Source organism: Salmo salar, chromosome ssa24 (assembly GCF_905237065.1).
Source record: "Salmo salar chromosome ssa24, Ssal_v3.1, whole genome shotgun sequence".
Lineage (NCBI taxonomy): Eukaryota > Metazoa > Chordata > Actinopteri > Salmoniformes > Salmonidae > Salmo > Salmo salar.
Window position 1 is genome coordinate 10413687 of NC_059465.1, and position 16324 is coordinate 10430010.

At 41.4% G+C, this 16324-nt stretch overlaps 1 protein-coding gene and 1 pseudogene across 1 annotated transcript; both read left to right on the forward strand.

Moving 5' to 3' along the window:
- The first annotated feature begins 653 nt into the window (after positions 1-653).
- On the forward strand, positions 654-9982 carry LOC106585117 (vesicle-associated membrane protein 5). The gene is made up of 3 exons (XM_014170964.2): positions 654-953; positions 7335-7478; positions 8537-9982. Exons 1-3 carry the CDS (start codon positions 882-884, stop codon positions 8738-8740), a joined length of 420 nt encoding a protein of 139 aa, XP_014026439.1. The 5' UTR covers positions 654-881; the 3' UTR covers positions 8741-9982.
- Positions 9983-13800: 3818 nt separating this feature from the next.
- On the forward strand, positions 13801-15706 carry LOC106584932 (E3 ubiquitin-protein ligase RNF181-like; annotated as a pseudogene).
- The last annotated feature ends 618 nt before the right edge of the window (positions 15707-16324 follow it).

Sequence of the window (16324 nt, forward strand, 5' to 3'; positions counted from 1 at the left end):
ACCCATTGTTTGAGTTTTGGAGCCTGTTGAATGTGGGCCAAATTGTCATAAAATGCAGTTTTTGTTTTCAATCCCCTCTACTAATGTGTTTGATGCTTGCTCAAAAGGCAAATCATGGTCATATAGCCCACTCATTAGACTAGCTACTGTCATAGTAGCAGTGGTGGAAAAATTACTCAAAGTCATACATAGTAAAAGTAAAGATACCTTAATAGAAAATAACTCAAGTAAAAGTGAAAGTCATCTGGTAAAATACTACTTGAGTAAAAGTGTAAAAGTATTTGGTTTTAATTATAATTAAGGATCAAAAGTAAATGGAATTGCTAAAATGTACTTAAGTATCAAAAGTAAAAGTAAAAGTATTAATAATTCCTAATTCCTTATATTATGCAAACCTGACAGCACAATTTATTTGTTATTTGTTATTATTTACGGAGAGCCAGGGGCACACTACAACACTCTGATATATATATATATATATATGTAGGCTCTCTTACTCTGTATTAATTCCACTCGTCAAAAGCCTGTAAAATCTGTAGATTTTCAAATGGTAGGATAGGGGTACGGTTTTGCCTTTTCACTTATGTAGTATGATCACGCATCTAATATTACGAACCAACATTTAAATTCAGTGACATTACAGCCGCGACGTCACAGGGTCTGTTCTGCTGACTTCCAGAAAAGGGGTGGGTGTTACCCGACCCGACCAGCAGATTTCAGTGAAAGTGGGAGAGTAGATAAGGGAATATAAAGAATATCGACTAAAAGAAAGATTGCAACGAACTGTAGCCAACTGGAAATGAGATAAGGTTAAAATAAAAGTTTGTGATATCGGAAAATCATCTTGGATAAAGACAACATTTGTTCGAACACAAAAGTTTATGCCAAGACGCAATGCACTGTATTCAGTGACAGTTTACGACGGGAATAGAGATAGTAACGTGAAAGCAATGGTAAGTTTCTATGATGTTTTTTTTTTTTACAAATAAATGATTAAGAAATACTATATTTATATATGTTTATGTATTCATAATTTTGTTTATTAACCTCAATATTGCACAGACCTGTAAGAAGCGTGCCTTTATCACTTTATGTGGATAGCCTACATTAGGCTACAGCCTGGCTTCGAATTGCGTTAGACAGTTTTCCTACATTGAACTTGACTGTTATGTAGCCTACATCGTGTGATACAGTTCATTTGATTTATAAATATTCCCTTTTATAGTTTTTTATTTTATTTGGATTTGATTTATGAGAGATCATACACAATTCAAACAAATCCATGTAAATAGATTATTTCATACAGACAGGGTTGGGTAGGTTACTTTCTAAATGTAGTCCGTTACAGTGACTAGTTACCTGTCCAAAATTGTAATCAGTAACTTAACTTGTTGAAGTTTACATAGCTAGCCATATATGGATGTTAAATTTTACTTTATGGGTTGGTTATTTAGGCTTCTTCTAACCCATCGCCTTCTACTTCATATAATAATACAATTAAGTTATAAGTTATATCTTTACATTAATAAAAACCAAAGTCTATCAGAATTCCAGACATTCCAATAAATGTTATACCCCTTGATCTTCAAGAATAGGACTTGGAAATATGGAAATATAGATTAGCCAAATTGTTTTACCTGAGCATAACCCCAAAACCAAGGACTTATTAGCCACCAGCCCTACTCTGTTGTTTATGATTTTGTTGTCATGGCGCACTGATTGGGCTCATTGATTTGAGTTGAAAAATAAATGTTGGCTCATGGCATGCTTTGAGCCATATTGAAAAGTGCTATTTACATGTGAAAAAATGTATGCCAAATGCTACATTTGCTATAGGCCTATTGTTTACCTTTTTGTTGGTGACACTTTAATATCTTGATAATATGCAGATGAAACAGATGAAACAATAACAAAACTCTCTCCCCACCTTTGTTTTGGTAAAAAGCTGAGGGATGGGCCTAGGGAAATGTAACCACTCTCAGATTAATAGGCAGAGCTGTAGATGCAATGACTGACCATCCATGATATCAAAAAATATGTTTTAACCATGTTATGAGGCTATACGGTGTTTGTTTACATTTACAATGTTTACAAAGATTGGCGAAAAACAAGCTTATATTTTTGTTTCTCATGGAGTGTGACAGTTGAACTAAGCTCATGAGGCATTTATAAGTTACATTCTTCAAGAATCAATGGATATACGCTACCGGTCAAAAGTTTTAGAACACCTACTCATTCAAGGGTTTTTCTTTATTTGTACTATTTTATCTAAACATTATTAAAGTGCCATTATTTAAAGTGGCATTGTTTAAAGTGACTAGTGATCCATTTATTAAAGTGTCCAGTGATTGGGTCTCAATGTAGGCAGCAGCCTCTCTGAGTTAGTGATTGCTATTTAGCAGTCTGATGGCCTTGAGATAGAAGCTGTTTTTCAATCTCTCGGTCCCAGCTTTGATGCACCTGTACTGACCTCGCCTTCTGGATGATAGCGGTGTGAACAGGCAGTAGCTCGGGTGGTTATTGTCCTTGATGATCTTTTTGGCCTTCCTGTGACATCTGGTGCTGTAGGTGTCATGGAGGGCAGGTAGTTTGCCCCAGGTGATGCGTTGTGCAGACCGCACCACCCTCTGGAGAGCCTTGCGGTTGAGGGCGGTGCTGTTGCTGTACCAGGCTGTGGTACAGCCCGACAGGATGCTCTCGATTGTGCATCTGTAAAAGTTTGTCACGGTTTTGGGTGACAGGCCAAATTTCTTCAGCCTCCTGAGATTGAAGAGGCTCTGTTGCGCCTTCTTCGCCACGCTGTCTGTGTGGGTGGACCATTTCAGTTTGTCTGTGATGTGTACGCCCAGGAACTTAAACCTTTCTACCTTCTCCACTGCTGTCCCTTCGATGTGGATAGGGGGATGCTCCCTCTGCTGTTTCCTGAAGTCCACGATCATCTCCTTTGTTTTGTTGACGTTGAGTGAGAGGTTGTTTTCCTGACGCCACACTCCAAGTGCCCTCACTTCCTCCCTGTAGGCTGTCTCGTCATTGTTGGTGATCAAGCCCACTACTGTTGTGTCGTCTGCAAACTTGATGATTGTGGTAGAGGAGTGCATGGCCACGCTGTCGTGGGTGAACAGGGAGTACAGGAGGGGCCCCAGTGTTAAGGGTCAGCAAAGTGCAGATGTTGTTCCCTACCTTCACCACATGGGGGCGGACCATCAGAAAGTCCAGGACCCAGTTGCACAGGGCGGGGTTGAGATCCAGGGCCTCCAGCTTGATGATGAGCTTGGAGGGTACTATGGTGTTGAATGCTGAGCTGTAGTCAATGAACAGCATTCTTACATAGGAATTATTTTTGTCCAGATGGGATAGGGCAGTATGCAGTGTGATGGCGATTGCATCATCTGTGGACCTGTTGGGGCGGTATGCAAACTGAAGTGGGTCTAGGGTGGCCGGTAAGGTGGCGGTGATATGATCCTTGATTAGCCTCTCAAAGCACTTCATGATGACAGAAATGAGTGCTATGGGGCAGTAGTCATTTAGTTCAGTTATCTTTGCCTTCTTGGGTACAGGAACAATGGTAGCCATCTTGAAGCATGTGGGGACAACAGACTGGGATAGGAAGTGATTGAATATGTCCGTAAACACACCAGCCAGCTGGTCTGCGCATGCTCTGAGGACGCGGCTATGGATGCCGTCTGGGCCAGTAGCCTTGCGAAGGTTAACAAGTTTAAATGTTTTACTCACTTCAGCCACGGAGAAGGGGGGGGGACGCAGTCTTTGTTAGCGAGCCGCGACAGTGGCACTGTATTATCCTCAAAGCGGACAAGGAAGGTGTTTAGTTTGTCTGGAAGTGTGACGTCGGTGTCCGTGACGTGGTTGTTTTTGTTTTTGTGGTCCGGGATTTCCTGTAGACCCTGCCACATACGTCTCGTGTCTGAGCCGTTGAAATCTGACTCCACCTTGTCCCTGTACTGGAATTTCGCTTGTTTGATTGCCTTGCGGAGGGAATAACTACACTGTTAATATTCAGCCATATTTCCAGACCTATTTCCATGGTTAAATGCGGTGGATCACGCTTTCAGTTTTGCGCGAATGCCGCCATCCATCCACGGTTTCTGGTTAGGGTAGGTTTTAATTGTCCCAGTGGGTACAACATCTCCAATGCACTTCTTTATAAACGCACTCACCGAGTCAGTGTATAGGTCAATGTTGTTCTCTGAGGCTGATCGGAACACATTCCAGTCCGCATGATCAAAACAATCTTGATGCGTGGCTTCCAATTGGTCAGACCAGCGTTGGATGGTTCTCGTCACTGGTACATCCTGGTTGAGTTTCTGCCTATAAGACGGAATGAGCAAGATGGTGTCATGGTCGGATTTGCCGAAGGGAGGGCGGGGGAGGGCTTTATATGCATCGCGGAAGTTAGAGTAGCAGTGGTCAAGAGTATTAGCCCTGAGTGTCGTGCAATCAGTATGCTGATAGAATTTAGGTAGCCTTGTTCTCAAATTTGCTTTGTTAAAATCCCCAGCAAAAATTAATGCAGCCTCCGGATATATAGTTTCCAGTTTACATAGAGTCCAGTGAAGTTCCTTGAGGGCCGTCTCGGTGTCTGCTTGAGGGGAATTGTACACAGCTGTGACAATAACTGACGAGAAATCTCTTGGTAGGTAAAATGGCCGGCATTTGATTGTAAGGAATTCTAGGTTGGATGAGCAGAAGGACTTGAGTTCCTGTATGTTGTTATGATTACACCATGAGCCCTTAATCATAAAGCATACACCCTCGCCCTTCCTCTTCCCAGAGTGGTGTTTATCTCTGTCGGCACGATGCATGGAGAAGCCGGGTGGCTGAACCGATTCCGACAACATATCCCGAGAGAGCCATGTTTCTGTGAAACAGAGAATGTTACAATCTCTGATGTCTCTCTGGAAGGCAACCCTTGCTCGAATTTCGTCTACCTTGTTGTCAAGAGACTGGACATTGGCGAGTAGTATACTCGGGAGCGGGGAGCGATGTGCACGTCTATGGAGCCTGACCAGGAGGCCGCTCCGTCTGCCCCTTCTGCGGCGCCGTTGTTTTGGGTCGGCTACTGAGATTAGATCTATTGTCCTGGGTGGTGGTCCAAACAGAGGATCCGCTTTGGGAAAGTCGTATTCCTAGTCGTAATGTTGGTAAGTTGATGTTGCTTTTATATCCATTAGTTCTTCCCGGCTGTATGTAATAAGACTTAAGATTTCCTATTTCCTGGAATGGGCAGCAGTTCCTGTGTGAAGACTTTGTCGCCAGTTGATTTTTAAACAGACTATTGTTCAGCTATTAAAACTTAACTGGTGGTGCGAACTAAATCAGTGCCATGCATATCCTCAAACTTTATGTCTCAATCCAATTTAACTACAGCAATCCAGATGTAGTCTTATTCACCATATGACAGCTGTAATAGTGAATATAAATGGGAAAGAAATGCATCTTTTACTAAAGCTTGTATAACTCATGATGCATTGACCGGTAACTTATAACAGCTAGTCCTAACTTGTCACTACGAGGGCACTGAACTAGTGTTCTAACCTCGTCATATCCCACTATGTTTGTGTGTATGAAAGGGTGTCGAAGAAGTAATGACAGTGAAATGTGAAATCATCAGAGTTGCTGAGATTGCACTTGTTTTGTTCAGTCTCTTGGTTTCCTGCATGAAACAGAGAATCTCACTGCAGAGAAGTACTTATCACAGTGGGAGGCCGTTCCTTCTCTTGCTAGAACAAAAGTGGTACCAAAGACAGTACAGTATGAAGATAGGCAGTAAATACTTCTCCAATATAAATATAAATCCGCAATGCACACAAACCTAAATACTTCCTCAAAGCTAGCTAACCACTCTAGCTAGTATTGACATTATATTTAAATCACAATGGATATGCTAATGTTAGCTAGCTAAACATTTGGCTATGAGCTGGCACTGACAGTTTGGGATTATGGAGAGGGAATTGAATTGTTTCTTTGTTAACTTGCTAGGTCGTTATCTAGCTATAGCCATCTGGAAAGTTTCAAAAATGGCTTTTTACAAAATAGCAATATTAGCTAGCTAGCTAACATTGGAATCTAGACCATAAACTAAGCAACACACACAGACATACATTGCCAAACAATTCTACTGCCACCGTCTGGTTTGAGTATTTTAACAAGGCTGAGTGGCTAACAATGTCAAGGTCTTTGCTGTGTGAACACAAAAGAGATTGACTGCCTACATTCTGTTCAGAAGTGCTAAGTACTGTCGGCGGGAAAACGTTTGACAATCCTACCGGTGTGTCTGAGCTTTAGTGTTAGAGCACTCAGCATCCTTGACTCCTGAATCACTCACTTCCCTGTCCGGCTCAGAGGGCAAAAGGTCACGGACAGTCCCATCAGGATATAAATCAAGCTCTGCACAACCTATTATTAAATATCCTGTTTACGTTTTTAGTAACTTGAGATTTGCGTCTTCTGTTGATATCAATACATGATCTAAGTGTGCACATCTCAGTTAGGATTCTGCCCTTATAGTTTATAGTAGATTTTGGTGGCCTCCAAGAGTGTCATTGTCAAAGTGGGTTGTTCAACCTTCGTTGCCCCAGGCTAAAGTGGTTCATTTGTTTGGAGAGCTGTAGGGTGCCGCCATGTTCCTCCAGACAGACTCCGAGGTTACAGAAAACAGAGTAATCCAGATGTCCAGGAAAACCTGCCCCACTTCAGTTGTTGGCTGTCATATTCCTGTTCTGTCTTGTTGGCTCTATGGAAACGTAATCTCTCAGCCAATATGACTAATGATTAATGTTACTGTGTGAACAATGCACTATTGTTAACCATTGCATAGGTTACACAACATAAGAAATACAAAATATTACCTTTAACATGGTGACACAAAGATAGGGACAAATCTATAAAGAAAAATGTGTGAGCTACAGTTGTAATTATCTTAATTTGATCACCCTGTTGCAGGATAACCTTCCTGCAACACAGGACATTTAAAACATTTAGTGTATTTGAGGTTTAAAAGGGCTTCTAAAGTTGATCATTTCCTTTTACGAGAAATGCATCAATCTCTTCAAAAATGTCCATGAATTATAATCCACATAAATATTCACATTTACTGTTGCTGCAGGATTATTTTCCTGCTGTAGGAAACTAGCTCAAGTGAAGATCCTACATCTGTACACACACTATGGTGCTTATGGTGATTGTTCAATCATTGTGTCAATCAATTTGTTCAAACCAACCCCTATTCAAATAAACCATTAATGAATATACACCAAATCGGAAGTGGTTCCATGATTTATCTTCCATTAATCCCAAACTGTTTGTTGTGTGTTCAGGAGAATGGGAAGAACCGCCTGCAGCAGGCCCAGAAGGAGGTGGAAGAGGTGAAGGTGATCATGCTAGATAATCTCAACAAGGCTGACGAGAGGTCAGGCAAGCTGGGAGAACTGGAGAACAGGGCCGATGAACTTCTGGAGAAGGTAATTGAAGTTTATGGGTGTGTCCCAAATGGAGCCCTATTCTCAGAGAGCTCTGGTCAAAAATTGTGCACTATATCGGGAATAAGGTGCCATTTGGGAAGTACCCTAGATGTATTAATAGATGTCTTTAATGGAACCAAATCATGACTTAAAACAAAGCATTCGTAATATGAAGACACTGACTTTGAAGGTCTTACTTTGATGATTCCAATGCTATCATACACAAATAGCACAATAGGGTTCTCCTTTGGAATTCTCCAGCTTTGGTGTCTCATGAAAGTGTTTTCCAATGTTCCATGGTTCAAAACAAGTCCAGGGAATAGGCAGGAAATGTCATATTGGTGTTTATAAATATACTTTAGATGGAATTGGAGGGGGGAAATAATGCACAATTTACATCCTGGTTGTGGTTTAAGGTGATATTTTTAGAAAGGTATTTCCTATTGTTGTAAGATGAATTAAACCCACTAGTCTCCCTCGGTATAGAGAGAGGGGTGTCCAGGATGTGCCACAGGGTGCATGTCCGTCCTGGTCCATCCTGGGGTTAACCAACCAGGTCACAGCTTTCCCACATTTCTCCCCAGCCAGGCTGTTACATCACAACAGCCACATAGTTCTCTGAGGCCTCTCTAGGTGGCTGACTGGGTTTGCATCCCAAATGGCACCTTATTCCCTATATAGTGCACTACTTTTGACTAGAGCCCACATGGGACACAGCCATAGTTCTCTGAGGACTGGCTGGCTGACTAGGTTACTGGGAAAAATAAAACAGAAGTGTCAAGAAAAACAAAAACACCAGTCTCGATTCATTGGAAGATCATTGGGAAAGTAGTGTGCACTGTAACTAAAGGCCTCTGTCTAGGAAATTGTCAGAAAAGAGCAAGTTTCATCACAGAATGGTTCTTTCTGGATTTTAAAATATGTACAATGCACCATAACCTCAATTGCACGGATAAAGCAGATCCCCCCTCCATATTCTGACAGATATAGATGCACAGAGTCTTGGTATTAACATCCTACTATCTTGATATTAACATCTTATAATTATGTGTTTTCAGAGTAAGGCTTTCTCAAAGTCTGCTGGAAAAGTTAAACAACAGAAGTGGTGGGAACACATGAAAATGAAAGTGTTGCTGACCGGTATAGGGGTTGTCGTGGCAGCCATCATCATTGGGATTGTTGTATGGTCAGCGTCTGGACCTGACGACCGCAGCTCAAACAACAGCCCCACTGCTGTAGAGCAGCCCACCTCAAGGCCTTAGGACCATAGACTGTCTGTCAGAGCAAAGGACATGGAGGAAATTAAGATGGAAGATGGAGACAGGGGCAAGCGAGGCCTCCCCGGAAATAAGGAGTCAATCAGACAAGAATAGTGGATGTAGATGAATATATAGGTTTATTAACCTGGTCCCAGATCTGGGACCACATTTTGCATGACATTGAGCAACAAGGAGTTGGTATGATGATAGCACAAACATGCTTTCCACCTGAGCTCAATATAGGTTTTGTGGGTTGACTTTTCTTAACTTTTTAATCTGTGATATTGTTTATTTTTAGAGGCATTTTAGGCTCTGTGCTCAGTGTGTAGATCATTGAATGAAATGGTACCATCACTAGCTCAACCCAATTCAGTATTATCTTCAACTGGCCATAGTTGGTCAGGCTCACTAGTTTCACATTCATACTCAGAATTGTGGTATTTTTTTTGTACCTTTATTTAACTAGGCAAGTCAGTTAATAACAAATTCTTATTTTCAATGACAGCCTAGGAACAGTGGGTTAACTGCCTTGTTCAGGGGCAGAATGACAGATTTGTACCTTGTCAGCTCGGGGATTTGAACTTGAAACCTTTCGGTTACTAGCCCAACACTCTAACCACTAGGCTACCCAGCCTTACCATAGGATTTGGTATATGTAAATGTTTGGTCAATTCAAATAAAAAATATTGTGCCTTTGGTATGTTAAAAAGCGAAAATCACCATTGGATGAATTGTGTATCCATTTTTTCAGTATTCCATGTAAGCTGTAAAAGGGACATCACAAAATTATAATTGTCATGTCATTTTATGAGGAAGTCATTTCATGTCATTCTTCCTTTTTTTCTGGTCAAAAGAAACATAAGAAAAGGAACTTTTTATTTGTATACGAAATACTTATGTTTGAGGACAGTTTGTTTCTGTGGGCAATGCAGTGTGAATATTTATGTTACATGTGTCATTCATTAGACTACAGGTAAGCAATGTGTACAGTATCAAAAACCGCTGCAGAGAAATTGCATCATATCTTCACTTATCTTCTTAACATATGAGTTTGTCATTTTGGTGTCCTCTCTATTTGTAACCTCATTCCCATGCTCAATTGTTAACCGGCTGGTGGATGAGATTACCCTATTTGTTACTGACTTTCCTTTCCCAATTGTTGTTTAACCTTGAGCTATTACCATCTCAAATACATGTAAAACTCTAGTGCACAATTTGTAAAATAAAAAATAAATTGATAAGTTATATCTGTGGAGCATTTCGATTGAGTGTGTACAAAGTATTCAGACCTCTTGACTTTTTCCACATTTTGTTATGTTACAGCCTTATTATATACTGCTCAAAAAAATAAAGGGAACACTTAAACAACATATCCTAGATCTGAATGAAAGAAATAATCTTATTAAATACTTTTTTCTTTACATAGTTGAATGTGCTGACAACAAAATCACTCAAAAATAATCAATGGAAATCCAATTTATCAACCCATGGAGGTCTGGATTTGGAGTCACACTCAAAAATAAAGTGGAAAACCACACTACAGGCTGATCCAACTTTGATGTAATGTCCTTAAAACAAGTCAAAATGAGGCTCAGTAGTGTGTGTGGCCTCCACGTGCCTGTATGACCTCCCTACAACGCCTGGCCATGCTCCTGATGAGGTGGCGGATGGTCTCCTGAGGGATCTCCTCCCAGACCTGGACTAAAGCATCCGCCAACTCCTGGACAGTCTGTGGTGCAACGTGGCGTTAGTGGATGGAGCGAGACATGATGTCCAAGATGTGCTCAATTGGATTCAGGTCTGGGGAACGGGCGGGCCAGTCCATAGCATCAATGCCTTCCTCTTGCAGGAACTGCTGACACACTCCAGCCACATGAGGTCTAGCATTGTCTTGCATTAGGAGGAACCCAGGGCCAACCGCACCAGCATATGGTCTCACAAGGGGTCTGAGGATCTCATCTCGGTACCTAATGGCAGTCAGGCTACCTCTGGCGAGCACATGGAGGGCTGTGCGGCCCCCCAAAGAAATGCCACCCCACACCATGACTGACCCACCGACAAACCAGTCATGCTGGAGGATGTTGCAGGCAGCAGAACGTTCTCCACGGCATCTCCAGACTGTCACGTCTGTCACGTGCTCAGTGTGAACCTGCTTTCATCTGTGAAGAGCACAGGGCGCCAGTGGCGAATTTGCCAATCTTGGTGTTCTCTGGCAAATGCCAAACGTCCTGCACGGTGTTGGGCTGTAAGCACAACCCCCACCTGTGGACGTCGGGCCCTCATACCACCCTCATGGAGTCTGTTTCTGACCGTTTGAGCAGACACATGCACATTTGTGGCCTGCTGGAGGTCATTTTGCAGGGCTCTGGCAGTGCTTCTCCTGCTAATCCTTGCACAAAGGCGGAGGTAGCGATCCTGCTGCTGGGTTGTTGCCCTCCTACGGCCTCCTCCACGTCTCCTGATGTACTGGCCTGTCTCCTGGTAGCGCCTCCATGCTCTGGACACTACGCTGACAGACATAGCAAACCTTCTTGCCACAGCTCGCATTGATGTGCCATCCTGGATGAGCTGCACTACCTGAGCCACTTGTGTGGGCTGTAGACTCCGTCTCATGCTACCACTAGAGTGAAAGCATCGCCAGCATTCAAAAGTGACCAAAACATCAGCCAGGAAGCATAGGAACTGAGAAGTGGTCTGTGGTCCCCACCTGCAGAACCACTTCTTTATTGGGGGTGTCTTGCTAATTGCCTATAATTTCCACTAGTTGTCTATTCCATTTGCACAACAGCATGTGAAATGTATTGTCAATCAGTGTTGCTTCCTAAGTGGACAGTTTGATTTCACAGAAGTGTGATTGACTTAGAGTTACATTGTGTTGTTTAAGTGTTCCCTTTATTTTTTGAGCAGTGTATAATGTATTAAATTGTATTTTCCCTCTTCAATCTGCACACAATACCCCATGATGACAAAGCAAAACAGGCTTAGACATTTTTGCAAATGTATTAAAAATAAAAAACTGAAATATTAAATTTACATAAGTATTCAGACGCTTTACTCAGTAGTTTGTTGAAGGACCTTTGGCAGCGATTACAGCCTCGAGTCTTCTTGGGTATGACACTACAAGCTTGGCACACCTGTATTTGGGGAGTTTATCCCATTCTTCTCTGTAAATCCTCTCAAGCTCTGTCAGGTTGGATGGGGAGCTTCGCTGCACAGTTATTTTCAGTTCTCTCCAGAAATGTTTGATTGGGTTCAAGTCTGGGCTCTCGTTGGGCCACTCAAGGACATTCAGAGACTTGTCCCGAAGCCAGTCCTGTGTTGTCTTGGCTGTGTGCTTAGGGACGCTGTCCTGTTGGAAGTTGAGTCTTCGCCCCAGTCTGAAGTCCTGAGCACACTGGAGCAGGTTTTCATCAACAATCTCTCTGTACTTTGATCCGTTCATCTCCAAGTCCCTGCCGCTGAAAAACATCCCTTCAGCATGATGCTGCCGCCACCATGCTTCACCGTAGGGATGGTGCCAGGTTTCCTCCAGACGTGACGCTTGGCATTCAGACCAAAGAGTTCAATCTTTGTTTCATCAGACCAGAAAATCTTGTTTCTCATGGTCTGAGAGTCCTTTAGTTGCCTTTTGGCAAACTCCAAGCGGGCTGCCATGTGCCTTTTACTGAGGAATGGCTTCTGTATGGCCACTCTACCATAAAGGCCTGATTGGTGGAGTGCTGCAGAGATGATTGTCCTTCTCCCATCTCCACAGAGGAACTCTGGAGCTCTGTCAGAGTGGCAATCGGGATCTTGGTCACCTCCCTGACGAAGGCCCTGCTCCCCCAACTGCTCAGTTTGACCGGGCGGCCAGCTCTAGGAAGAGTCTAGGTGGTTCAAAACGTCTTCCATTTAAGAAGGATGGAGGCCTCTGTGTTCTTGGGGACCTTCAATGCTGCAGAAATGTTTTGGTACCCTTCCCCAGATCTGTGCCTCGACACAATCCTGTCTCGGAACTTCGACCTCATGGCTTGGTTTTTGCTCTGACATGCACTGTCAACAGTGGGACCTTAAATAGACAGATGCGTACCTTTACAAACCATGTCCAATCAATTGAATTTACCACAGGTGGACTCCAATCAAGTTGTAGAAACATCTCAAGGATGATCAATGGAAACAGGATACACCTGAGCTCAATTTCGAGTCTCATAGCGAAGGGTCTGAATACTTTCTATTTCTGTCTTTTATTTGTAATACATTTGAGGAAAATGAGGAAGTCAAGGGGTCCAATGCACTGTACATAAAAAGCATTTGACAGGGTTAAGAAAGTTATCATGAAGTAGCCCAAATATTGAGCGAGTTTACAAAAACATTTACACATCATAAAGTGAATTTGTATTTCAGAGAGAGAGAGAGCTGCTGACAAGTTAAATAGACAGAGTGAGAGACGGAGAGAAAGAGAGCTGACAGGTTAACAGCTGCAAACTGGATCAGCCCTCGATAACCAAGTCCCTATTTCAACTACTATAAATAAAAATCCCAAACCAACCCTGTACCAGCTCTTGTTATCCTAAATCCCTCCCATACATCATTTGTGATCAGATGGACAAACTTTACATGACGGTACCTGGTAGAATGACAGTGGTGTAGCACAGATAGAACAAGGAGAAAATATCTACCAAGGTGAAGTTGGTTTTATATTCACACATTCTGACATTCATCAGACATTCAACAGACATTCGCCAAAAGCCACTTAGAATTGTAAAAGTAAATAACTAATTCATTGAAAGTCACAGAAACATAAAAAGAGATGGTTTATTCTATAAATGTCTAGCATACTTTTAAAACCTTTGTTTTGAATACAAATTCCAGTTTTGATTTGATAGAAATACATAAAATCTATAAGATGCCATTAAAAGCAGTATAAATCAATAACTAATTCACCGTTTGTCACAGAAATGAGGACGAAAAGGGCAGTTTTCCAGGAAAACTAGCAGTATTTCAATCTTCCTGATGGAACAGTGTGGATAAAGGTAACATTCAGAGTACAGTGGCATATCCCATCCCTACATTGAGGTAAGTTTTCCGACACATATCTCGCGCCAGCTCCACGGTGTCTTAATGTAACCATGATTGCGTTCCGACCCCTAGTGCAGTGTATACATGTGTAGGGTCTGTATCTTCTGGCAAAACACAATCCAGTCTGTATTTTGCATCAATGCCACTGAATGCCTGTTGACTGGGACCAGCATCTTCCTCCCCCAGCTGCTAAAACAGCAGTCCAAACCTTACCTGTGGTTGTCATATCCCCAGAGCAAGCAGGTGAATCCTGCTGCCCGCATAAACTACCCTATTTAGCTGTGAAAAACCTTTGGGGATTATAGGCTACTGTCTCTTCAAAAATGAGACAACAATAATGTGCTGTCTCATGTGGTAATACATTTCAGTTGGCTACTTCTCAGAAAGTATTAAACTGTCAAAAGGAGTAAAATAAGGTTGTCCACTATCGGCATATCTATTTATTATGGCCATCGAAATGTTAGCTATTCAAATTTTATCCAACAATAATATAAAGGGGCTAGAAACCCAGGGCTTAAAAACAAAGGTGTTATTGTACACAGATGATTCATGTTTTATTTTAAATCAACAATTTGGATTCCTCCATAACCTCATAGAGGATCTAGATAATTTTTCTAACCTCTGGATTACAACCAAATTATGATATAGGTATTGGATCACAAACAAATTCAACTTTTACATTACTGTGTACATTACCAATAAAATGGTGGACATACTCAGTATTTATATTCCGAAAGAAAGAAATTATCTCACTACACTACATTTTAAAAGAAAGTTAGCAAAAATAGATAAGATCTGGCTACCATGGAATGGAAAATACACAACAAATATTACAACATATATTATGGTTTAACTGAAATATACAAATGGATTAAAAAAAAAGTGTGCGGTGTAATCTTGGTAAGTTATATCATATATATAGGACTGGTGGAGTTATGTCACACATGCAGCTAACAAACATATATGGAAGTGTCTGCTCTATCCAAAATTATAACCAACTAATTGCAGCATTACGGCAAAAATGGAAGAGGCAAGTGGAAGGGGGAGAAAGTATGGAACTTGTCTGTCGGCCCTGCATTAAATATCAACATTTTAAATATATATATTTCAAATAATATATTTATTTAAAAAAATATGTGGGATTGGAAATGATGCAGAACATTACATTGATAGAAGCTGCAATCTATTTGCAATGTTGAAGCTGGTCCACCCCGTAAAAAAATATTTATGATTATTTTAAAAAAAATCCATTGAATTCATTATAATTGCTTGCACGACAACCAATGTAGTCTGAAAGTGTAGTCTATGGTCTGTGATTGAACTCCCTCTCTCCCATCATCCAGACAAAGGGCTGAAGTGTCCTGTATGTCTGCTGGAGTTTGAGGAGCAGGAGACAGTGCGGGAGATGCCCTGCAAACACCTCTTTCACTCTGGTTGTATCCTGCCCTGGTTAAGGAAGGTGAGGGCCTGGCCACTGAGTCGACACACACACACGGATCAATTCTGTTGGTTTTGATGTGAATTTACTATTTACCTGAACAATATATAACCCTTGGAGAATCCTAACCATTGCTGTGTATCTTTACAGGCCAATTATTGTCTGCTATGCCGACTCGAGCTACCAACTGACAATCCAGAGTATGAGGAGTTTAAGAAGGACAAGGTGGGTGTGGAACTCTGGCATGGGAAATCATAATCAAAGTGCTTGTCCCATTTAGAGTTGAGACTTTGGATGTGTCCCAAATGGCACCCTCTTTCCTATTTAGTGTCCTATGGGCCCTGGTCAAAAATTTGGGACACAGGAATGGTCAGTGTCAGCCTGTTACTAAAGCGTGTATTTGTGTGTTAAAGTAGAAGAGAAAACAGAGGGAACATAGACTGGAGTATCTACATGTAGCCATGTACACATAGCAGCTCAGAGCACACTTATTGCTTTTTTCACATTTATTGCATTGGGTCGCAATAGAATTGAGAATTGACAAGAGCTACAAAAAAATATTGTTTAGCTATTATGTTTTATCGGGTGTATTGTAAATATGTCAGTTTTATATACAGTCAATTGTACAAAGACCTGTTTTTTGATACAGATATAAATTATGGATGATCATTATACAATATTAAAGGAATACTGAGGCAGTTCAGTCAGTTTGAACTCTCTCTACATTCCCTGCGTTAACATGTCATACCATGTCTCTTCCTTTTCTTTTCCCCCCAAGATGCAATATAATGACCAAAGCAGATTATTAAATGGCATATGTTTTTGCTGGCCTCACATTTGTCAGATTTTAAAAACAATATGTTTATAGTGTTGATTGCTTTGGCACCAGCAGTAACTCCCTACCCTGGTATAGGATATTGAAGAAAGTTCAATGAACACCACTCAGTGCACAGAGAAAAACCTGTGAACATACAATGTATTCATATCCCTTGACTTATTCCACATTTTGTTCTATTACAGCTTGAATTCAAAATAGATGAAATATAAAAATACATATACACACAATACCCCATAATGACAAAGTGTAAACA

Coding starts and splice junctions, on each gene's coding strand:
- LOC106585117 (XM_014170964.2), top strand. CDS start 882: ATGCCAAGACGCAATGCACTGTATTCAGTGACAGTTTACGACGGGAAT. Junction 954..7,334: donor ATAGTAACGTGAAAGCAATG/GTAAGTTTCTAT, acceptor TTGTGTGTTCAG/GAGAATGGGAAGAACCGCCT. Junction 7,479..8,536: donor CCGATGAACTTCTGGAGAAG/GTAATTGAAGTT, acceptor ATGTGTTTTCAG/AGTAAGGCTTTCTCAAAGTC.